General features: G+C 36.6%; 1 protein-coding gene across 5 annotated transcripts in view; it reads right to left on the bottom strand.

The window, feature by feature from the left end:
- CACNA2D3 (calcium voltage-gated channel auxiliary subunit alpha2delta 3) overlaps positions 1 to 25,932 on the bottom strand; it is a 478,462-nt gene that overhangs the window by 319,617 nt on the left and 132,913 nt on the right. For all 5 annotated transcript variants that reach the window (XR_008233512.1, XR_008233513.1, XM_052777209.1 and 2 more), the window contains one exon: positions 12,866 to 12,925. Coding sequence is in view for 3 of the 5 variants with exons in the window: in XM_052777209.1 (XP_052633169.1) it covers positions 12,866 to 12,925 (60 nt within the window). In the remaining 2 variants the exon portion in view is untranslated. The remainder of the gene's footprint in view (positions 1 to 12,865; positions 12,926 to 25,932) is intronic.

Below are 25,932 nucleotides of genomic sequence, written 5' to 3'. Positions count from 1 at the left end.
CTTGGAAAACCCTTGGAGCCTCCAAGACCTCCCACAGCCTTTCACAACCTCAGGTGACCTCTGTCCACGTGATTTTACCTCATCACAATTCCATACACCCTTTCCAATAAATCACAAACCCAGCATAAGCTCCCGCAAGCCCTACAAATTGTACCAGATCTCCTCACCTTGCTGCCAAGCAGCTGGCCTTTGCCAGCCCTATACCCAAAACCTCCGCTGTCCCTTCCAACATAATACACACCCCCCAGCTCGACCCTTCTTTGCTGCAAAATTCTGGTTTGCATATGATGCTGAAAGCTCTTGAGCTGACTTTGTCAGCAGGAGCTTCACACAGGCACAGAATATCCATTAAACCTTTCACTAATATCTTTGATAGGCACTTCTGGGATCCAACAGTAATATTTCTCTGTACACATGCTCCTCATTTCAAAAAGCTAACTGGACACAGAATAAGATTTCAAGTCCATTTTTACATCTAAATGGAATAGCCTGAAAGCTTTAGCTGTATAGCTGGTAGTTTAAATCTGAAATACAAACATAAAATGTAATATTAAATCAAATTACTGTTATTGTAATGTTGCTTTTTTTTTTTTAAATGAACCACAAACAAAACACTTATTTAAACTTGGCCTCTATGATTTTTCAAGGAACATACCATCACTTTTTCCAAGCTTTTCCCACAAGCAAGTACATCCTCTATCTTTTATTTCATCTGTTTATCTATTTATCCATTGCACTTTGTTGCAATACCCCTGGCACCTGATCTTAGACACGGTCTTTCACTAGGAGGTTGTTTTTGTTGGGTTTTTTAAGCAGAACATCTCCCACAGCATGACCTACAAAACCAGTGATAAAGATGTGCACATCAGGCAATATACATAAGGTTGAAATGCAGAACTTTGAACAAAATTATTAAAACATAAATACTAAACTATATGTGCATATAAATATGCATAATTACTTCATACTATCACTCATGGTCAAAACTGTACTAGTATGTACAGCACAGCTCAGAAGACTGTATTTCTAAGTCTGAAGTTTTTACACATCATCATGGAATTGTCATATTTTGAAATTTTCAAATTTTATGTAAAAAGACCTGAAAGCCATTAACTGTGGCCCTTGACATCGATCTATCTATTGTGTTTTGTGCTATTACCTATTATTCATGGAAAAATAGTTGCTTTTATTTTTCCAAATAATTTTTCAAAAATCTGAGTTTAAAAGTCACCAGTGACTATTTCACAACCAGGAGCTTTCAACTAACGATTAAACAAATAAGCAAGTGTATTTTCATGATAAAAAAACCCCCATAGCTCACTGAATTCAGACAAATCCTGTATATTATGAATCGGCCAACCACATGATTGATGAAATGATGCGTGAAAATAGAGGCAGAGGCAAAATAACCTACTTGAACCCAGAAAATTTTCAGACAATAATCATTACCAGCTTTAATTAACTTCAACACAAAAGTGGAGGCTCCTTCTGTTTCAAGTTAATGAAGCTCAACACACAGAAACTACAATTAGAGACAAAGCGTAAGTCTAAAGCAAGTTGTATTGTAGGATTGAAATAATGAGCTTGGTATTTTAATTTTGTAGTCAGCAATTATGTGAGATGCAGAAACAAAGAAACAATACGTGCAATTGAATGTTAAGGTACGAACATAGCTGGTTTTCACTCAATATATTTCTTATAAGCCAAAGGCAAGAAAGTAACTTTTTTCCTACAATAAGCAGTATGAACAATACCCTGGAAATATTTCCACTATGATCATCTAAGATTTACTCACTTTCATACTACACAAGTCAGAAATGTGACCTCATCTAAAGCTATGAACTGCTTAGTGACTTCTATTTTGCCTTTCTCATATATATTCATTAAATCTTTATCTATAATACTGTTATTTCCATTTAAAATGATTGTTGTGTAGCAAAAAAAAGCTGTTCTCCCACAAAAATGAATAAACCTAGATTACTTCCACCCTTTTCAATAATTTGTCTATTCCTAAATACCAGGTTAGAAGAATATATGACCTTTAACTTAATCTCATCACCAAGCACCTCCAAAAAAAAAAGCACAAAAAGAGAAAAGATGGTCTGCCATTTATTTCTCCTATTTATAGTTTATTAAACCTAAAGATAATAGGAAAAAGGTGGAAAAAAGCAGAGAATGTCTGGGCTATGGTATCAGATATCACTGCTTATTACTGGCTATCTGCCTAGTAATCATAAATCCATAGGGTAATATTCTAAAATCTTTTGCTTTTCAGGTAGGTGTGAGCCAAAAAGAAAAAACAGTTTAATTTTCTACGAAGAGCAGAAAACAGCAAGCACAGCACAATTGGGTACCATGATGCATAAATATTCCTGATTACAAACCCTTTCACATAAAGCAAACAGGAAGAGTTTGAAGCTAACAGTGTGTACATCATGCAAAAGGTATCTCTGTCCCAAAAGATAGATATCACATAGACTATGAATGAACTGCTCCAATAAATTATATTATTCCTCAGAGGGGAAAGGAGACCAATGTTATAAACAGTGACTTCAGAAAAGTGAGAACAATAGGGCATTGAATTTTGCAAGAGTGAATTAAGGATCTTTTTTTCCTGGAGGAGAGCTCAGTATCATTGACCAATGAGCCTTATAAATAAAAACATTAACTCCAGCACTGCCTGCTCCTCTAAGCACCTTAGCATCTCGTCCTTTCAACATACCAGAAGCTAAAGGTAGATACAAAATACGTACAAGTACATACAAAATTAAATAGATGTTTCAAATGGATTCTTTAAAATATACTTTCCAGACAGTTCAGAACGCATGTGATTCTGGAAAAAGCACATCTCAGACACAGAGCTTTGATGATAGACTGTGCTGTGTACCTTTAGTGTAGAAGTCTTAACAAATCAGAAAACAACCATCTCTGTACATCACCTCCTCCTTGTGCTGATACATATTGAATATCCATGGATAAAGGAAAGCTAAGCCAAAGCAGTATTTTTCAAAATGAATCTCGATAGGATCAAAATCCTCAGCACTGTCACTTGCTTTTGGCATTGCTTAAACAAAGGAGAGTCGTTTTCTTAAACCATTCACCGAGATCTTGACAGGACTAAAGGAGCGTACAAGTAAATCTGACTCCCAGTGTGAAGCTGCTCGGCGCTGAGGGTAGGGCTGCTGCTAGCCAGGGAAAAGGCACAGCGCTCAGAGTTCGAGCCACTGTGTAGCTGACCTTTTGTGCAGCAGAAAGTTCAAAGCTAATTAGAAAGTGTTTTCAGAAAGTTAAGTGCTCTCTTTTTTTTTTTTTTCTGAGGGAGGGATGATCATTAATTTCTAGGCCGCAAGTCTCAACAAGCAAGTCAAACAGCTGCCCTCTATGAAGTTATTTTTAATCCCAGATTCCTCTTTGCTATCACCAATACGCCAAACATTAAGCATTGGCAACTCTAACTTCGTCTTGCGTGGTCACTTCTCCTTTTCTCTCACCCTTTAGCTGCTTTCTTGGTTAGTTACAATTGGAAATTGATAGTCCCATAAACATCTACTAGAGACATGTTTTTAAACACATCATCTCTGTCTGCCCAGACAATGATAAGAGGAGTTTCTTTGAGGTTTATGGCAATCTCAACCAGCATATGTTTTTCAATAACATTGTGATATTTTTCCTCATCTCCTAGGCAGCATTCTTCCCTCACTCCTTGTGCATACTTGTTTTGCCAAACTTCTCTGAAACACATTTTTAAATGGTATTTGAATGTTACCTACTCTTATTCTCTCTCTGAAGATTTCTTTTGGTTTATAATGAAGTTTACATCAGGCAGTTTCTTACGGTTTATATGATTGCCTAACCTGACACAGAAGAGGATGGAAGAAAGAAGGGTTTGCCTTTTTTTTCCCCCAAGTAGCTGAATATGGTTTCTCCATTTTAGTCTCACTATAAGCAAACATAATGGTTTTAAAGACTTGCAAAAAGATTGCTGTCTCTACTCTTGAAACACAAAGATATTAACACTTAACAGCTTTGCCTTTACACATTTAGTTATTTCTCCTCCAGCCTTCTTTCCTGCACTTCACAGTCTTCTGACACCTAACCTTTTACTGCACTGTTTCTGCTTTCTTCTGCGTCCTCCACAGTCTTCCTTTCACAAACTTCAGTTTCCCCTTGCTTTGTTTAACTTGTTCTGCCTACTCTTACATCCCTGCCCAGACCAGTGGACCTGGCATCCAGGAGGTGCTCACCTTCCCAATGACAGTCTGCTTTGAAATCCAAGGAAGGTCACTGACTTCTCAATTATAAATTGTGGCATGCGTGGATCACATGCTATTTTGACTGTGTGGAAAGGCAACCACACTGACAAAAGCTATTCTGGTTTGGGCATTTTTGGAAAGAATGCTAGGCATTGTGAAAGAGGAAATTTTTTTGAAGCCTCAGTTGAAGTTCTTGCAAGCTTCCACTCCCAGCTTATATGACAAATTTCAATCTAATTTTGAGGCTGCAACATTAAGTATTGTTATTAATTTCCTGCTAAAAGTTCATTTCATAATATCTTTTTTTTTCTTTTTTTTTTTTCCTGCTTGAAAGTGAACATATCTTTTTTCATTTGACTGGCTCCTTCTGGTACATCATTATCCCTTTAACTGAACAATACTACCTTATTCCTCTATCTGTTCTATTGGAATAAGTTAGAGCTGCCTTGCAAAAACAATAAAAGAAAGAATTCCGTGTTGCAAACACCGAGTTTTACCACTATTTTAATGAGAACTTCTGTTTTACTTATAACCTTAACCTGTGAATTTATGTGAATATGCAAGAATCTCAGCTTTTATTTCTTTCAAACATGTCTCTAATTCTTATAAGATGCTTATGAAGAGCATAAAAAAGCAACCTGGAAATACTTAATGATTTGAGTATGGGAACGAAAAACTGTATATATGTATTATATGTATGTAAATACTTTCTGTTCCATCTTGTTATTGCTGTTAGACCTGACCTGTGATTCTTCTTAGTTTTGGAAAACAGATTTCTTTCGTGCAGAATTGTGCCAGAGGAGAAAAGACTTATACTGCAGTTCAAATCCATCCTCTGAATCAAGCAGAACAGAAACTCATACTAGGACCTCTGAGATCCAAAACAACTGCCCCATCCATCAGGCTTTTCTGAGCAGAGTGTTTCACAAACTCTTCCGCTGCAGTTGTTTCACATCATGTAAATAATTTAATATTCACTAGAGAAGCAACTTGAACAGGCTTCTCATATCCTAACTGAGAGCCCCACCTATTTGATTATGAGTTGTTCCGAAGTGGAGGATTCTCTTGCTCAGGAAAAACTTTAGGATATCTCAATGTTTAATCAGAGAACTTGAAATTTTGAAAACACTCATGGGATGAGAAAGCTATTTCCTTCTCATTTCTGGGAGCAAGCAAACATAATAAAGGGACAAATAAATATAAGAGGAAAAATCTCAGGAAGACAAAATAATCTGCTCAGTCATACGGTTCTTTGACAATTCTAGGTTTCAGATTTCTGTCATTATTTACAACAGATTTCACCAGGCAAAAAGCACTGTGTCCATACTTGATGGGTAAAACTGAATTTATAGTGTGTTCTTCAGTACACACTTCACATGCTTCAGATAGCGATTGCTATCACAAGAAAGGCAGGCAGGAATAAATCCAGAACTGCGTGGAAACTATTCTGGTGGTTGTTTAATGAGTCTAACCTGTTAAGGGTACCACCAAAAGGATGAGTCCTATAACTGCAGTCAGAAGAATTAGTCTCCAGAACTCCGTGCCAAACTTTCTCAGAAGTGGAGCACATTATTTGTCATAGCAAATTCAGACCATAGCTGCTGGTTCCTTTGCTGTCAAGCCCCATGTAGACAGAACAGCTATTGAACTAAACAGGCAGAGAATTAGTGTTCTTTTTTGATGGCTCCCTTATATAGGGCAGAACGGCACCAAAATGCTGAACAATTCTTTACAGAAGAGAAATTACAAATTTGTTGAAAAAAAAACATTCCTGCATCTCTGCTTCTGAGACAGTGAGTTAAACTCTGCATTTCTGTGCTTAGCTATCAAACTCATTCCTTGTCAACAGAAGTTAGGAATACACATAAAAATAAAATTGTCCTGGTAATTTACATTTCATTTGTTTGTAGTAAGAGAACTTAGAAATTCTTAGAAAGATACATGTGTAGAAGGGGGAAAGTAATGAAAATTATCCACTGATCATAATTGTCTTCAAACGCCAAAAATTTCCCTCAATCCTCAAAAAAATTCTACAAAACTCCAAGGTGAAAAAACTAACAAAGAAGTTCATCTTCATCACTAGAAGATGAACTGAAATGTCACTAGAATTTTTTTTTTTTCTGGCTTCATAAAACCTTGTTCTCTTTTTCTGTTCACTTACCACAGAGCCAGAAAACAGTTAAAAGTTTGGAGATTAAAATAACCCAAAAGGTGCAGGGCCCCTCTTTCTCTATACTCTCTTTCTGATACTTAAACCCTGCCATTCATGCAGAGCAAGAGAGATGTGAAAGTCTTGCTCTGAAAGTTTCCTTACTTGTGCATCAATTCTAGAGAATTCTTAACCAGTAGCATCTGAATTCACTGATGTCTCGATAATTCCATAGTCATTTCGGTTCTCCTCTTCCCAACCTCAGCAAATAAATAGAAAAGAGTTGACAAGCTAAGGTAGTCTCCACTGAAAGGGCTTATCCTTAGAGCTAAAAATCTGGAAATCAATTTGTTGCAGCTCTGGTATTAGAGCAGTTGAGAAGTCCTTAATTTGAGCTCACAGAAATCAATAAGAATAATACTAAACTAAGAACTGCAAAGCTGAAGCTCACTTTTTTTCTTTCAGAAAAAAAGCACAGAAGTATTTTCGGAAGGAAAAAAAATTAACAAAGGAAAAACTAAAACCAAATAAAGACTCTAACAGATTATTTTATCATTTAAATGTGTCCTGTTGTGCCTTGTAGTTCACTAACTCACTAGCTGCTCCTGCTTCTATTCCCTTTTTCCTTCCTCTTAGCTCTCAAACTGCAGTGTAATTCCTAAGAGCTTGGGGCTTTGTTGTTGCTGTTAGTTCTTAACCACATTCTGAATTCTATGCTTACTGTCTTTCCTTGACCTCCCTTATCTTTTGATCAGTACCAAAGACTTCAAACTGTTCAGAAAACTGGGTAACAACAAGACTTCTGCAGGTCCTGGCAGCATTTCTACATCATAGCTGTATCCAAATTATGCCTTCAGTTGGATGAACATACCCATATAGAAGAACCTGCCACAGTATCACAAGTATTAGAGGAACACAAAGACGAACCCCCTGAGAGCAGGTCCTCTGTGAGGCACCTCAGGACAAAGCTCCAGAGGCAGATTTTACAACTGAATACACTGTAATGTTTCCAGTGTTTGTAGCTACTTCTGCAAGAGTTGCACAGGGCCATGAAAATGTAACAGTTTAGACTGGTGCTAGTTAAGGATCTCTTCCTCCTGCCTTCTTACAAGCTACAGGTACACTGTCCGTATCCCATCCAAATATAGCTGAGAGCACTTTGCTCTGCAAAATATTTGAAAGAAAGTCTAAAAAGGAATTTAGGCTGTCAGATCTCATATTAGGTTTCCTGGCTTGGAGTTCAGAAAGATTGATTTCTGATTTAGAAGGCAAGCAGCTTGGATAAATAATCCATGAAGCACATCAAACTTCAGATGCTCCACTGCTATTTTAAATGCACTTTTCAAAAAGTCATTTCAATCACTGGTTCTGAGTGCTTGAAGTCCAACAGACTTCCCTTTCTGTTGTGGATGTTCAGGACACTTCAAGAGCTGACTTCAGTCTTGAGGACATTATTCTAACAGCCAGAAAAATATTAACACCAATAGACTGTAAATCTAGTTATCATGCACCTCATTCAAAATTAGTGAGATAATAAATATGCAAACAGACTTTTCTGAAATACTAAAATGAAAGTAATGCACGTGTTATAATAGGAGTTTAATAAGATTATGTAGAATAGCTATTCTCAATTATCTTCTGTCCTTGTATTTTCCAGTTACTGATATTAATATAATTACCATCTATTTGATTAAATTTTAATTAAATACCTAAGCATTTAATAATCCATCATTATAAATTTTTGCATGGTATCATTAAACTAAATAAACATTTAGGTCAGAATTTCTAAAAAAGTAGCAGCAATTTAAGTTACACATTTATGTCTATACTTAAGCTTTATAACTAGCAGTTGAATTTCAAAGTTACTAAAAGTCAGGTAGCCCCCCTTGAAAGACAGCAACAAACAATCTAGTAATATTAACAGTAGCAGGATTAGACCCAGAAGCTGTAGAGCTTATGAACTGGACTAATTCTGCTCCCCAGGCCTCTTTTGCTATTTGTGCTTTCTTCTAAACCTTTGAAGTCTCACCTTTTGTAGACTTTTAAAAATCATTAAGTATGTGTAAAAAAAGTACATCATTCACCTGTGTAAACCACTGGAAAATCCTTAACTATCCGTCTGCTGATTTCGCAAGATTTTTTCTATAGCCCACATATATACTCTAAGAGTAAGGATCAGATTTTCAAGGACACAAAATGAAATTAGGAGTTAACAGCCAGCAAAATCTGGCAGACAGGTACCTAATTCTGGTATAGTTTTGAAAACCTCTTCCTTAAGACTCAGCCATATGTTCTAGATCTAAAAAAATGAATAATGAAAAGCAGCCTCATACCATTATTCCTTTTTTATCCCACTAAATTAACTTCAAGAGTGTTCTTAAAAGAAAGTAATCCTTTCCTAAAAAATACTTGATTAATCCTCTTCTAGTCTTCTGACATAAAACTGAAATAAAGTCAACCATCTTAAAGTATTGGCACTTGAACCTCTCTTATCTTATATAGAAAGTGAGACTACAACAATCCAAAAAGAAAACATGTAGTAATTCAGGTGACATCAACTATGCAGTAGCTTTGATTCTATTAAAAAAAAATAACCTTGCTTTTTTTATTATCGCATCACACACGCAGAGAAAACACAGCTGGAATGTAAGGCAGGTGAACTAATGAACTTAATTAACACATAGAAAATAAAAGAACAATGCTGCAAATGTGTATGTATGATGAAACCATTCAGCAAATGAACCAGTAGTCATAACGAGATTTTGTATGACTTCCTCCTGTCATTGGGGTCAGAAGTATGAAAACTGGGTAGGAACCAAGTATTTTAAATCTTTATTGATCCTAAAATTAATATATTTTTCTAAAGTTTGTCAGAAGCAAAATGCAAGTTACTTTTACTGCTCCACTGAAAACTCCAGCACCAGTTCCACTGCTGAGCATCCACCTCCTGAGATTATTGAAAACCAGAAATAATACAACACTCTGATAGAGATCTTATCCTCCCTCTGTTCAGATGGTAACAATACTCCATGCATTTCTATCCTAAGAGCTCAGATACAATCACATCAATAGCAGGATATTGTAGAGGACTTGGGTGCCAATATAGACCGCATGACTGCAGTTGAAGCGTGCTTTACCACCTCGCTAGTAACTGCCTAAGAAGAGCAGCTGGATCTCACATTGGTGTATTTTAACACAATGAAATCTGTCCAGTTTCTAGTGGTTTGAGGAAATGCGGTGGGAGGAGACAGCCTCTAAACCTATGTGGTTTTTTTCAGCTGCATATGCAACAAATTCTTAGGTATGTGACAGCTCCAGGGAAGACTTTTCCACTTCAGAGCCTCTTCCAGGGGTCTGAACACAAACCGCATCATGGTGTTTCTGTGAATCATAACAAGGCAGTTCACATCTTAGGAAACACATACCCAAGCACAAAGGAAGTAAATGATCAGGAGGCCAAATTTTAGTTAACAGCAATAACTACAAATGATTAGAAATTTCTTTTTTAATAGATCACCTCCTAACAGAAGATATTACCCTCTTTTTTATCTTTCTCTAAAAATTTTTCTCTGGCAAACAATTAAGTCAACAGAACTAAAAGATGGTTGTAGAATCACTTCAAAACCTGTAACATCCAATAGTCTTGCTGGGTCTGTGCTTGGCAGTTGGCCCCTATGTTGTTTTTTTCATCATGTTAAAGCCACAAAATCAGGCAGAATTACTTCATTTTAAACAGGGGCAAGCACAGTGTCCCATATAAAGCAAGATGAGTGATTCTTCAAGCCTATGGAAATATTGTGACAAGGCACCTTGCTGTAGCAACACAAATGGTAGTTTATCTTATATCCCCAAAAACTTCATTAGGCATGATTAAAGATAGTAATTCCACTTAGCAACAGCTTGAAAAGGGTCTTTAATAACACAGAGTAACTTGAAACCATACCCACCAGGTCAGAAAACCTTGGATTGGGTTAAAAGTTCAAGTATTAGTAACATTTAAAAAGTTATTTTCTCATAACTTGCTAAAACTGCAGCTCTTGGTTCACATTCCCAACAGAAAAAAGAATCTCCCAAAGCCCAAGTACCACAGGGTAAATCTTTCACGTCAGCTCTCACCGATTCTTAGTTTGGCCATTACTCAAATATGCAATATATAATGCTGATGAGTTAAACATCATATCACCCATTTTGATTTATTTCTTTCAATTCACTGGGAATTTTATTTATGTTTGTAACTACAAGGTTTTTGTTGGTGGTGCCAATAGCTTCAGTCCAGGGGTAGATAGTCAAGTGCTCAGACCATTATACAGCATTACAGTATATTGATTAGAATACCTATAGAATAGCTAAGGACAAAACTAATAATGTTACTAAGAAAAATGCCCAGAAGGGATCAGGTCTAGCCTAACCAAATAATATAGTTTCAGCATTGCTGAAGAGAATACCAGCAGTCTAAAAGACGAACTCTTCCAGTTATTATTTTCTTTAAGTTGGTGTTTTTCACAGTCAATAAAAATATTAATATAATTTTATTTCTCCCTTATATCATTTTTATGTACTGACACAATATTACCTATACTGTCCTCAAGACATAGAAGGTGATGTTGGACCAATAAAAAGCACAAAAGCACTTTCTTTATGTGCCTTCTGAATTTCCAGAATATCTGAGCACAAAGAGCGCAGACTGGTGCTGTACCACATACCACTAATTCAAAGCATTTAATCCTGTCTTCCACACGTCAGCCAAGGCAATACAAATGCCAAAAAATTCCTCTTTGATAGCAGAATTATATACACTGTGTATTATATAAGCCTTCTGTCCTCCTCCCCTTGAATGTACACTATCAAATCATTCTGGCCATTATTTTATATTGAGCAGATGGTATTATGAGATTTTTGATAAAGAACAACAATCACCCAGCAAGGGTTGCAAAGGGGTTGCTGAAACCAAGATTAACAATTGATTAGCTTTAATGGACCGTGACAGTAATAAACAGAGCTCTACACAAAGATTTGATTGTCCTGTTAATGCTGCTGACACAAATGCCTTTTAACCGGCTTCCTGAAAGTGTTAATATCTTCAAAGCCTCAGCAAATGAAGGACTTACTCAAAGTGAGAACTGTCCTGCAGTGAAGAAGTACTTACTGTAGAACTCTAAAACAATCTTCTATAAAGCGCGTTTCTGATTTATTCAGACAATAGTTCCTATTTCTCCAAGGCTTAAAGTTCAAAAAAATAAAATACAGCACACCTCTGCAAAGCTGGAATGTAAAAGAACTCTAAGCATTTGAATACAGAACCAAGCATTCGAATACAGAACCAAGCATTCATTAAATACAACAATAATATGAATTATCACTTTCAGTGCACTCATTTTATCCTTACTCCAACATGGGCTGACAGATCTCGGTATCACAGCCTTCTAAACTCAATTTCTTATCCTTAGCTCTGAAAAGCTCACTCTATTTTTTTCCTTTGTGCAGAAATCAGTAATTTGTGTCATATTTTCTTTAAAATAAAATGGTTTGTGATTACTGAAAGTAACCATGGTAAAAACTGAAAATAGAATTTACAGATCTGTGTACTTCTTAGATACGTGCATGGGAAAAAGTCTACAGAAAAAGTCTCTGTTTCCCTTAATGCTTCAGCTCAAAATTTAAATGGGCATATGGCAAATATTCACAAAAAGTTTTAAAATTAAATCTAGGTAGAGAGAAAGTAAACGAAACTCCACTTAACATGGCATTTAAGAAACCAAGGATATAGGAATTCATTACAGGTAAGGAGGTATTTACTCATTTAAGCACTGAGTAACACTTTCTGTTAAACTTTCCATTTTAGGTTAGATTACCTGGTCTCTAAATGAACCTGGTTTTTTAATTATGTGTCTTATTTAAGCAAAGGTTTTTCTTTTAAACATTTTTAACTGTGAGCTGCCACAGTGCTTCTCCCTCCCGTGTTATTCCTAAAGGCAACATTTTGAGACAATAACGGTATGGCTCTAAGGGCTTCTAGGTAAGAGAAAAAATGGTGTCTGCTCTAGACACAGATCCAAACACAAACCATTTGCACAAATCAAGGTCATACTAATCCCATCCCTGTGGGTCCCACCCCATCTGCAAATTCAACTCTCTATAGAACAATTCCTTGCCAGTACACTGCAACGATGAAACATGCTGCTAATTACTATGTTTAAAAATCTTGACCTAAGCAGACATGCAGGGAATTTAAATGAAATCTCCAAAAGACTAAAATCCACCTGCTTGGTCTCCCAACACGCAAACACTAAATGCGTAACCTGTCAAAATACTGAGCCAGCCTTCATTAATTCCATTTTCTGCAATCAGCATCCTTTATTACTCACATGTTTGGCTTTCTACAGCCGTTCTTCATGCAAGCTATTGTATAAACTGTTATAGTATACTCTGATGATAAATATTTAAGAAAATAATTATTAATTACCTGTAAGTCAGCATCAAACTCATGTTTCAGGTAAGCATCTTCTGCAGCTTCAACAAGACGCTGAAAAAAAGAAAAAAAAAAAAAGGTGTATTTTTGAAATAACAGATAACATCCTTAAATCCAAGTGTTCCTTCCAGTATAACAACAGAGATTGTTTGAGAATTGTGTAATTCATTGTCACAACATGGTATTTTCTATAATACTTCATAGAATAGAAATAAATGATCCAGATTAAAAAAAAGAAGACCAAGTTTTTTAAACCCTCAGCATCCATGATTGGTGGTATAAAACTCTCAAAACAGCTCAACTACTAATAAATAAAGGGAAAGAAGGTAATTTTTTCCACTAGTGCTCAGCACCCTGCAGCTCTCATTCCAATAGCGATTTTTGAAAGAACACAAAATAAAGTTGCTTTCACACTGAACCTCATTTTGCACATAGGAGCCCTTTTCAAATCTTTCTTCAAATTAAAATAGGAGGTATTTCCTAATAATGCACTTGATTGCAAGCAACTGAAATAAAAAGGAATTTCTAAATTACACATCAAATACAAAATATTAGAAAAACAGAGACCAGGTTTTTGTACTTAGCAGATTTGAAGTGTCTTACATACTACCTTAACATGGCGCATAATCACAGCAAGATTTTTCTGCAATTACAGAAGTAATATTTACTGAATGACAGCAATTCAGTAGTATTTTTTTCCTCTTGATAATATCCAGAATTCCCTGTAGTAGTTATTGTTCCCTACCACTATCATCTGAAGGGAAAAAAAAGGGGGTTGCACTAAAACACAGCTACTTGAAAAATTTAATTCATATAGGGCTTTGCTGCAGACATTCTCTTGTGAAAAGACATTATATCCTTTCTAAGGTTTTATTCAGGGTTCTTTACAGTTCTGAATATTTTAACTATGGAAGTAACTCCTAGTTTTTATTTAATCTACCTGAACATTCATATATGTACAACCCAAAATTAATCAAAGAATGACCTGTCACTAAATAGTCATTATAATACTTCTATTTTCTTTGATCTATTAGACACAGGCACACATATATTTTCAAATATTTTCTATCATGAAGCAAATGAGCTACAGGCTCTCATTAATGGTACACAGAGTGGACAGCCATGCACACATTTGCTTCCCTTTTCAGAACTGTATGCACTTTTATCATGTCTTTAAATATAAATCAAAAATGGAATTGGAACTCATATAGATTGCTATACAATTTGAACTATAATGGAAACTGAACTAGAAAAATATTTCTGGTTGCCAATTCAGAATAAGTGGTTCAACAAAACCTGACAGATTAAAGCAGAGCCACGTTGGTTACAGGGAGCATTTGTGTTCACTGAGGTCTGCAGAGCAGCAGCATGTCACAGCCTTCCCGTTCACATCTCTGTCTCATCGCATGGCTTACCCGTGGGTGAGCACAAGCCTCGCTAAACTCTCAGTCCTCTGCTGGACTTCTGCATCTTCCCTGCAGACCCCAGTGAGAAGGTTTTTCATACCTTTTTCTTTAGTGCAGCGTTACAGATCTCAAAGATTTGATTAAAAACTGGAAACTCCATTGATGCGTAGGTTGATATGGAAGAGCACGGGCGAGCAAATGAAGTCCACCTTCCCAGAGCCCTGTGCTGTGCATACAGCCCTGTCACTTGACTGTTTCCACCTTTAAAAATCTTGTCCCATGTAAACGCAGCTGGTCTTAGCAAACCCTTTTGACTTAAACTGGAATTGAACTGAAATGGTTCCACCACCGGGTAAATCAAACCAGAACTGAACTGAAGAATGTAACAGCTCACCTTCCCGCGTACACATACATGGGTAAAAGAACCCAACAACCAACGATGCATCGCAGCAGAGACACAAGGGGAAGCCATGAAAAATATTTCAGATGAAACAGTGAAGTTCTGTGGAATTGTTCCTACTGCTCCCGTACTGTATGAACAGTAGTAAAACCAGACCTTGCAATCTGAAAGGTTGTCAGACATTAATTTGACCCACAGGTTTTTTACATTTAGAATTTAAAAAGAGAAGTAACACAAATTAACTATTCTGAGGGGGAAGCCTCACAGCAACTGAAACAGACTCTTAAACATTTGAACAGTCTCAGAAGTCCATCTTTAGCATGTTAGTGGTCTGCTGAAACTATTTTATAAATCTAGCCCTCATTTTTCAAGTACGAAAAAGGCATTTTATGTAAAATAACTACTCTAATTCAATACATTTCTGCAGGTGTGTACTCCTTTATATTAAAACCACAGTTGCATTACTACTCTGTGCACATCTAATACAAAAGATCATGACTCTGATGAGTTTGAGAGGAAAAAAAGTGAAAGAAGGGTCAAAAAAATTCTTCATACAGAAATTAATAGAGGAAAAAGAGAAACATGTTTTTCTTTCTGTGCTGAAATATTTACTTACTCGCTGGAAGAAAAATTATTATAGTATTTCATGAGATACCAGTACGCAGATATTAGTACCTAGTGGGCTAGAAAAATAATTCATGGCTTCTTATATAGTTTGTATTGATCCCAATGTGTTTCAATTACATTTTTGCCTCAGTGAAATAAATTTAAACTAAGATTTATCCCCCCATGTAAGAAATAGCTAGAGAAGCATAACATGGGTAATAGTAGAAACATCTGGTAAGAAGGGCAGCTCAGAAATGAAAAGTACTGATTGGTACTCTATCGATTTATTCATTAAGATTTCAGTTGTTACATTTGTTCTTTCAAAAAAAAAAAAAAAAAAGTACATACATTTCAGCAACATTCTTTACAGGAAACAGAACAAAAAAGCAAACAATCTACCGAGACATATTTTTTCTTGAAGACGTAGACACAAATACACATGCACACTACGTGCTTCACTCTCACAAATCTCATAAGAATGTTAAAATTTTGGTACACTGAATGTAGACAACACAAGCATATGCTCCATTTTCTATGTAATAGTCCTTAACCACAATTTGCTTTAAATATCTCAACACCATTCTGAAGGAGACAGTGAGAATCTGGGAGAGCTACAGTAAAGGTAAGCAAGTAATAAGCCTAAATCCAGAAATTTACATATTAGTGGATATACACAGATGATATCAGAATGAAGAAATGGTATACAAATATTTTGGTGGTCTTTTGTTGGGGGGGGGGGTGTTTTATTTTTCTTTTAAAGAAGTCCTCAAAGGGATGAAGCACGATGGAAGAAATTCCTTAAAACTCTGGGGGCAAAAATAGAAAACCCACATGTAATACTGCAACATTTTTATATTGAGGACAAAAATCCCTTTTAAAAATATTTTAATGACTGAACAGTTATCTAGCAATGATCCTCAACATCAGCATGATTAGCAATTTTAACTTAATAGTTTATAGACACTCTTAATGCAAATGCCAATATATTTTCATTTGAGTAAACATGCTCTAAAATCATTGCTGTAGCAAGTAAATGCTTACCAAGCTGTGGTTATCCTGAAGGGAATTGTGAGTTATCTATATGCATTTACATGGAATGAATTATGAACACTGAGTGAGCGTCATTAGAGTTACACCCACTTAACGATCTATATTTTAGGAGTATTTAGCTCTATATGTGGAAAGGTGTTTGCCTGTGCATGCACAGACAAGTCAAGGGCAGCATATAATCTTTAGATAAAGAACAATTCTCCCATTCTATGGCACGGTTCAACTGAGGTTCCCCCAATTAAGGAACTAATCCTTATAACTTTCCCAATATGTGTAAATATGAGAAAGATTAACTGACTTATCCAGCATATCACAATGCAGCATGGATAAAAACAGGGCATGAACAAATATCACACCCCAAAAAAACCCAAAATGGTCACCAAAACACAACGTCCATGTTCGGTATTTTTAGTAGTAATAGTATCACAGTTAATGTAGAGAAGGCTGAAAGAAGAAGAAGAAGAAGAAGAAATGTTTGTTTCCTCTCAATAACATTTAAAAAAAGATAAATCACTGAGCTATCTCTGAATAGGGTAATTTTCTTGACAAATGATATTTTAATTTCAGTGAACTGATATTCCCAGATAAATTCTCATTCAAGCTAGGTTGTTATAGAGATAGCAAAGGAAAGGTGAATGAAACAGAATGGATAAGGGAGAAAAAGAATCCAACAGCAAGTGAAGGGAAAATGGAACAGATGGGCAGAAAGGTGAAAATAAATGAAGAAGAAAATAACAATTTCAAGGAAAAGCATCATGCAAATATCCAGAGCATAGGGTACCCATTTTAGCTTCTGAGAAGATCTTTTCTCTATCCATGTGCCTTGTAAGGGTTTCAGTTTACTTTTCAATGATGATTCTTCATTAGAATCCCATTTTGAAGTTAGATTAAATAAATTCACAGGCATAAAGTTTGAAACAGTTTCTGAACTCCTGAACTGCAGAGGGTCACTAACCTTTATCCATAAATGCTGACTGATGTCCTTCTCTCTTTTCAGCTATCAAATCTTGAAGCAGCACATTTATATTTCATTGTTTCCTTTCTATTTTTCTAAGATAAACCAACGACTACACATAAAACCAGAAATGCTGCTAGAAGTTGCCCTTCTCCAAGCCAAACTGCTATAAATTTCAGAAAAGGATAGAAGACTGCTCTACCTTAATTATAATTAGCATCAACTAGGTGTTCGGTCCATAACATTAATAGTTTACATTCCATAATATCAACATGATAAAATTTCATTTCAAAATACCAAAGTGCTATATTGTGCTGTACTTAAACAGAAAATGAAAGATCTACCCTCTCAATTGTAGATGCTCCTTCTTTACTCAGTCCCAAGCTCATGCCTCACTGCTATAAAAATAACTAAGAAGCACAGCTTCAGTTGTCAGTTAAAAAATGTGAACTTCTCAGCAGCCCTTCTACTAACATATTCTTTCCAAACTCACTAGACTACACCTTAATGTTTCTTTCAGTACTTTATGTGAATCTTGCCAGTTTGAGCTGTTACCTCCGTATTATCCTGAACAATGCAGTATTATCATTTTAAGTCTATAAGAATTTCATCCAGAGTACGCCTGACAGGGGACACCAATTCTGACCCTGCTCTGACCACTGGGATATCATAGTAATTTAAAAAAGTGTAGATAAACCTGTAGAAGGCTCTTATATCCTAGCATCTAAATGCATTTAGCCAACAGCAAAAAATAGCCCTGAACCCTAACACACTTTCTCATCATTTTCCCATGGCATCAGACCCGTTTGAGGTTCACCTCCTATACAAATCCTGTATATAACTTCAAGGTTGATTTGAGACGTGTTTTGGAAGTAAAAGATAATTAAAAAACATCCTTATTAAAAATAACAAAAAAGTCTGAACCCAAGAAAAAACTATGAATATACTGGACTGAGGTTTGTCTTAAAAAAACCCAAAACACCAAAAAACCAAAAACAATGTATAGGAAAAAAACCCGGGAATTTGTGTAACTTTAAAAGCCTGTCTCCAGACTCCTACATATGGAATTGTAACAAGGATTGCTATCTTAATCAAATGTAAACAAACTTTGTTAATAAAGACAGCAGGTAGGCAAAACAAAGGAAAGCTAATTCCTGTTTTTAAGAGCTTATTTCTTTCATATTTTAGCAAGTTTTCTGGTACATTACCAAGCAAACACCAGCAGTATTCTGTAAACGGAAAATACTTGTAACTATCAATAGTTACCCTTCTTCACATGAAATACTCAGTGCAATTTTAATAACCTTACTATTGATTTGAACATCTAATTTCCAATCAAAATTTATAGTAATTGAATTGTGGCCACGCCAAAAATATTTCCTAAAGTGCAGCCAGACAACTATTTAAACCATAGTTCAGCAGTTGAGTATATTCCTGGGAGAGAAACCAGAACTTGTGTTTCAATCATCAGAGCAATTTTCTTCACTGGCTTCTTCGTGAGAAGCCTATGCTGTGCATGTGGGAGCACTCAGTAACAGACTACCAAAGTTTAAAAACATTACCCAGGTACCTTCCTATGACTTCCCCATTCTGGGGTTCATTTCAGAAGTGAAAAAGGGATTTCCTTTCCAGGAAACCTGTAAGGCTGCAGGTGCTTTGAAAACTTCTGAAAAGCTTGGGCTGTTTTGGGAAAGAACAAGATTTATTAGCATTAAGTGAGCTTAGGTAATATTCTGGCATGGATGGTAATTCTGCCGCAAGTCCTCCTTACTTCCATCAGAGTTCTGGGGTTTGCTTCTTTCACAGTTCATTTACTGGAGAAGGTAAAGAAGCCAACAGAGAATATTTGATGTTGTTCATCAGTATCGCTATTATTTCCTGTGCTCGAAAACAGTATCATGTAACACAGCAATGAATGTACCAGTGTGCAAGCAGGCCTCTTGGTCTCACTATTTTATTGCAAATAGCTTTGCACGTTTGCCGTAACCAATGGAAAAGTATTATAGGTATCAGAGACTGATGCTGACCTTGGAGGAATATTTGCTACCATCAGAAACACATGCATTTTTAGACAGGCCAATGACAACAGACTTGCAATTTGTCTGCTTTAATCCTTGACATTGCGGGGGGGGGAAACAGTTTCTTCTTTTCAGAAAGCCCAGCAGCATATTTTATTTCCCACTCTGTTCTCCTCAGTGATGAGGTATTTTCTAGGAAATTCTACCACTAAAATTGCTGTTGCTGTGGCTAAGATGTGCTGAAAATTATTTAGCTCCTGTTACCCTGATACTAGAGTTTCTAGTGCTTGTAGCTTAAGACAGATCTCAACCTTGCAACCAATGCCATAAAAAAAGACAGACTGCTCTATGACTATCAAATTCTACTACAACAACTCAACTAGACGATGCTCAGTCACAGTAAGTGCTGCATCAAAGCACAATCAAAGCAGAAATTAAAAGATAAAAATAAATTAAAAGCTTAGCATATGCAATTATTATAAATAACTTCAGTTATCCACATATTCATTTGAGACTGGCAGATTTTCAGGTTGATCACTGTTAGAGTGCTAGCTGGTTTTTTGAAGCAACATATAGAGTTCAGCTCAGCAAAGAGCTGGACAAACAGAAATGAAACTAAGTGGATTAAAGCACATGAAACTCGCACATTGCATAACAGTGGCTAAAACAATCCTTGAGTAATTAGATGCATTTCTAACTTAACTAGGTCAACACTATATTTAGTTATGGAACCTAGAGATTACCGTGGCATAGAAGGAAGACTGCAGTTGAAGAAGGTAACACATTTGTCTTTTACTGAGTTCTGCTGTGCTCAAAAGGCTGCACAAAGCCAATACATCAGATACAAAATATGCAGATTATCAAATCCGCTCCTACCATGTTATTATGTCTACCACAGAGCAGAAAGAATGATGTGCTAAATAAGGTTTTATTCCATACTTTTCATTCCATATGTCCCAGACATCAAAGAATCAGTTCAGCTGCAGACACAACTTACAGCTGTTTCAGAGCTATTTAAAATGTGATTTGCCTGCCTGGGGTACAGCAGCCACCAGCTCCTTCAGTCACCTCTCCTAACTCAGGGCCAAGGGGAATGTTCTTCAGTATTTCACACCAATCATGTATTCATCCAAGGTTGGGTAATTCTCTGTAAATACCTTTATGTATCTTTTTAATTCCACTTGCAACGTGGCAACACAATCTGTAAAGTTTTGCTTTCAATTAATAATTCAAAAGTGGTACTGCTCTCTTCCTCACGAATTTAAAAACATATTTACAATGTTACTTTGTGAAACACCTTCCAAAATCAAGGGAAGCTGGCCTGCGTATGCGTCTAAATATCCACCTGTGTATACATGCATTTATATATATTTACTCGACTAATCTGTAAGTACCATTATGATCCTTAGTCCTGTCCCTGTACTGAAATCACTAGATTAAAACATCTGATTTATTAATCTTTTTCACACATTTAAGCTACCACAGGTCACACTCTTTACCTGTCACAATCACTATCCTGTTTGGATAATGCCAGACTGTCTTTCAGCATTTGAGTACAGTGAGGACTTACACAATGTCTGAGCAAAAACAGTTTGCCCTCAGCTCTGACAGCTCTCAACACCATTGCTGGACGTTTGGCAGATATTGCTGAACAAAGATTTGGGGTAGCTGTTTTCATGCAAGTTCATTTAATGCAAATTTCTCCATTGGTAGGATTTCTCTCACCTAACTTCAATTATTTCAAAGTTAATCATCTCTCTACACAAGTTAACTAAACATCCTTTGTATGTAGAGACAGAAAACTCCAAAGGTGCTGCTTGTCCCATTCTAAAATAGCTCATAAGATATGGGAAGAACTTTGGAGCTTTTCCTTCAGTCTTTTCTTCATTCGATGTTTAACTTTATATGAATGAGAAGTTAAGGGAGATGAATCCCACACCATATGTGCAACATAAATGAGGTAAAGAGAAGTGGAAATATTGCCATGCTCACTCAATAGAGGAAAGGAGTCTTGAGGCAACACGTCCTGACAGCAGCCCTGGGACTAGTCAAGGTGTTTCTGGTTCTGTTTACATTTAGAAGCACCAAGTGAAACCAATTGTCTTTGCTTTGTTCCCTGAGCTTTTTCCTCACCTCTGCACTAAGGCTCAGTCCCTCAAGTTAATTCAAATTCAGCTTGCAATTTGTGGTCTAGTTCAACAAAATCAGCTATGATATACTGTCCTTCTTCCAGTTTCCAACCAGATTACTATCACACAACAACAGCAAAAACCCTTCAAGATTTATTACTCAAAACAAAGGTCAGTTCCAGAGTTTGCAGGGACTTATTTCCATTGCCTAGCCCAGCACTCAATCACAAAACACTGAGCCTTGTCTTTGCTTTCAAACGAAGCCATGAAAACAGTAGGTATTACTCTCTCTCAAGTGAAGTCAGTTGGACCATTGTTTTTTACTTCCCACAGGGTCAGGATTTCAGTTGCTGATAGACTAAATTAAACAGAAATTTTTTAAAAAAGAAAAGGAAAATCAAACTCTGAGTTTTCTACTAAAACATTCCCAGCTCCCTATTGTAAGTGGAATTCTCTAAGCTAGATATTGAAGCAAGTAGAGTATTACTGCAACCACGTGAGGAAAGAAGTACTTCATGAAATAAAGGGGTGGTATCTCTTCAATACCTGGAGCCAGTTTAAAACGGGGATACAGGGAAGATACTGTAGCAAATATTCCATCTCTCGCAATAACTGTCCTGAGAATTTAAACAAATCAGTATTAGCATTGTTATATTTCTAGATTTTATAACAAAAGCATTACACTAAAAAGTTTAAACTTTATTATGGATGCAAAGCCAACCTAAGCTAGGAAATACCAGAATGAAGTTGCCTCTAACTTCAATCCCCAGTATTAAAGTATCATTTTGTCCATATAGTTTTGCTTGGTTAGAACACTGAAAAATAACATTTAAGACCTCTGCAGTCCTCACTAACAGAGTGACAGCAGTTGGCATCCATTTCTATATGTATCAGTAATGGATTTTGCAAGCGTTCACCTGAGACTTAGAAATCCAGTGTTGCAGCTCAGGTTATATAGGCACAGTTTCTTTAGCCCACTTCAGTGCTGCACTGTACCCAGTTCTGCCTTCAAACATAACCATGGCTTACTCCTGTTCCTTTCCTATCTGGCCACAGCCCTAGAGCTACTCCTATTTCTTTCTTACCCCCCTCTCCACATCCTGAGCTCATTAAGCTCACATTGCCTGTTCCAAACTCCAGTGCTAAGGTTTTTCATAGTATTCTCCACCTCTTCTCTAGCACCTACTAATTATTCTTCCTTCTTCTTCATATTAGCCTTGGCGTCCACACCGCCAAGCATGTTCATGAGCAGCCTCTTCCAGGCCCCTACCAATACCTCCTCATTCCTCACTCTGCCAACTTATATTTCCAATTTTCCCTATTCCCTGTACAATCTCATTGAGCGCATCTAGAATATCTTGTACCATTTATATTTATAAATCCCAGTACAGTCCAATCCTGTTCCCTTTGTCTCCTTAAATCATCTCATTATTCTCCATTCTCTGTTCTCCTTGTGCTAGTACCTTCCTCAGCCTCTCCTAAAACCATCAACAGACTCCCTTAGCCACTGACCCTCCATTTTCCAGTGCCCTAACATGAATACAGAGAGAGATGAGACAAGAAATCTCTCTCCTTAAGCCTCCTTAATCTCTCTCCTGGGTCTAGAAGGCATGTGGATGCACTGACAGTGCCTCAGGAGAGAAGACTTTGTTTCCCCTGCCTGCTGCTGGCTCAAGCCCTAAGAAACTAATGGCGCAATTGCAGGAAAGTCTTGTTCAACCATGTACTGAAAAAAATCACAGTGCAAAGAATTTTCAAAGATTTCACTTACAGACAGTTTTGCTCTGATACATTTCTAATGGCCATGTGCCTCTATGTGCAGAGTTTCCAAATGATAACAACTTGATCCAGCTGGAACAGATTTTCAAAGAAAACCTTGTGTCAAGGCCACATCCCTGCCAATTTCAAGAGTTGGTTCCCAAGCATAGGAGTGCTATAGAGTCTTAATGAAAAGAACATCAGTATTACTTTAAAAGGGGTAAATCAATGCATTTTCCCCTTGTTTCTTTGTTGGAATCAGCTGAAGTTCAAAGATAAAATTCCAAGCTTTTTTGGTCTCCTGGACCATACTTCATCATTCTGAAGACTTGATTGCTGTTGAAGGTGCTGGAATTAATTACAAAAGCAACTTTCAGACTAAGTGATAATTTAGTCTTTTCATAATTTTGTATATTGTGGCAGGTCCAGTAAGAAAAAAAGCCAACATTGAAACTCTCTGGTCACACATTTATCTGGCTGATTAATCCTGGGATCTTATGCCCACACTTAGTAACTAGACATTGGTTCCATGTACCTAGAAGGATTTTCTCATACACTATGAATTAATGCTGAAGTCACAGAATAATATAGGGGCATCACTTTTCCAAAGTCATGCTTATATATAGGCTTAGCAGCCTATATATAGCTACAGACTCCATCCCAGCTATTCGTTTATTATTTTTTTTAAATAAATCTTTTTGTAATAATAATCAGTATTTTTTGCTCTATCTCAAGAACAATATTAAACTGCCCTTGTAATTAAAGGAACATTTGCAAATTCCCAAACCCAAAGGAAAGACTGCATTGGATAGTCAAAACCTTATCTGCTTTACTTTGTAAAGGTAATGAGTTCAAATCCTGTGGGTATTTTGGGTTTTATTAAGAAAAGTCTTGTAACTTGTATTCTCCTAGCAACTAAAAGATTGCTATACTTTCACCTCTTAATTAGTTTTTATCAGCTGAAATGTTCAGCATTTAATTATCGTATGTAGGTTTATTTGGAAAACGGAGTAAAATATGCAACACAGCACCTCACTTCCATTAAGTTTGACACACCTCTAGATTTTTCTATGACCTAGGGAACTCATTTCATAGAATACTCCCAATTTTCATAATAATTTTTCCTCTTGACTCTCAAAGTACTTCTAAAATGCACTTGGGGAGCAATATCAGTCTTCACATAGCTAAATAACACCTGCAAGTTCAAAAAGTGACAACCAAAGACTGCAACCGTGCCGACAAAAACTAATACCTTATGTTTGCAGAGGCAGTGCGTAAATTATAACAATAGTTTCCCACTTATTTTGGATTATAGGAGAATAGCAAACCACCCCATGCTGCTGGCAAGGCTTCCTGTATTAGCTGAACGGCTCCCTCAGGCACCACCACAGGCTCTTCAGCCATACGTTCACCTACAACCAGCAAGCGTGCTCCAACCTTAAAAGTCCTAACAAGAACAAAACCACCGAGGTCATTAACGTTGGTACAAGCAGTTTTAACTCCCAGTCAACTCTGATCCTGAGAAATGTGCAAAACTTTTTTCCTAACAAACCATGAAGCCCTGAAGGCCTGTAACTACTGATGCTCCTTACCTTCCCTATTTTTCCAATCAAAAACCCACACACTAGTGTAGGAGAATCACAAAAATGAGACGCACAAAGGAGAAAGAAAAGATCTAAGCTAGCTCTCTGGTTCCATATGGAGGTAGATTTCCCTTTTGTTAAATGCTTATTCTGTGAAGCTGCCTACGCTTTGCAGGCTGAAGCCTCTGTGAACACCTTGACTTTGTACACTCCAATAAATCTATACCCGGCACTGGCAATAGCATGGCCAGGGCCAGGTATGAGAATGGGGGACAGTTCCTCCAGCTCATGGTTGGTGGGGTGATAGCAGGCGACTGCCTTAAGCAAACACATATGGCCAGCCTTAGACGTTACCTTTGTGTAACCCCAGTGATGCCAGTGAAAGGGGTTGATGATAGACCTGGTGTATTCGTGCAACGTTAGATTGTGAAATTTCTCATCCGTAGGTTATTCAATCTGGTGGGCAATCTCTCTTAAAGACTTATGTATTAGATTTGGCTTTTAAATAGTGTCTTTCACGCCCTTTTAGCAGTTACAACCCATTCCAGAGTAATAAACTGAATAAAGTGATTTGCAGTATCTGTCATGAAAAAAAATGTAATACTATTGAAATGAAGATTAAATGAAATATATTTTCTACAACAAAAACATTATAATTATTGTTTTTACTGCACCAGGATACAAAGATGAGTCAAACATGCTCAGTAATTAGGCTTTCATCACAGACCCTTGAAAAAATAAATACCAAATTGAAATGAAGAACACTTCTGTGTAACACTAAAATGGTTCAGAATGAGTTCTCACCAACTGGATTTGTTCTGTTTCTGATACATGACACAGTCCATATAAACTATATAAGACCTCGATTATATAAGTACCAATAAACAGTAATAAAAATTACAAATAAAGACAGAGCAATGACTTCTCACATCAGAAAATTTCTCAGTGCTCTGCTGTAACTATTGGTAGATGATCTGAAATAAGAATTGACTGCAATGCCTTAGGAGAAAGATTCAGTGTAATTACAGAGAGTATACAGAGATAGTGCAAATATAATAAACACAAATATTTATAAAAGAAATTACAGCTCAGTTTACACTCTTCTTTCCATGGTTCTGTACAATCTTCCATTTTTTATGAGCAATTTGCCTACCAC

This window comes from Harpia harpyja, chromosome Z (assembly GCF_026419915.1).
Source record: "Harpia harpyja isolate bHarHar1 chromosome Z, bHarHar1 primary haplotype, whole genome shotgun sequence".
Classification (NCBI taxonomy): Eukaryota; Metazoa; Chordata; class Aves; order Accipitriformes; family Accipitridae; genus Harpia; species Harpia harpyja.
This window is presented reverse-complemented; position numbering and strand designations above follow the sequence as displayed.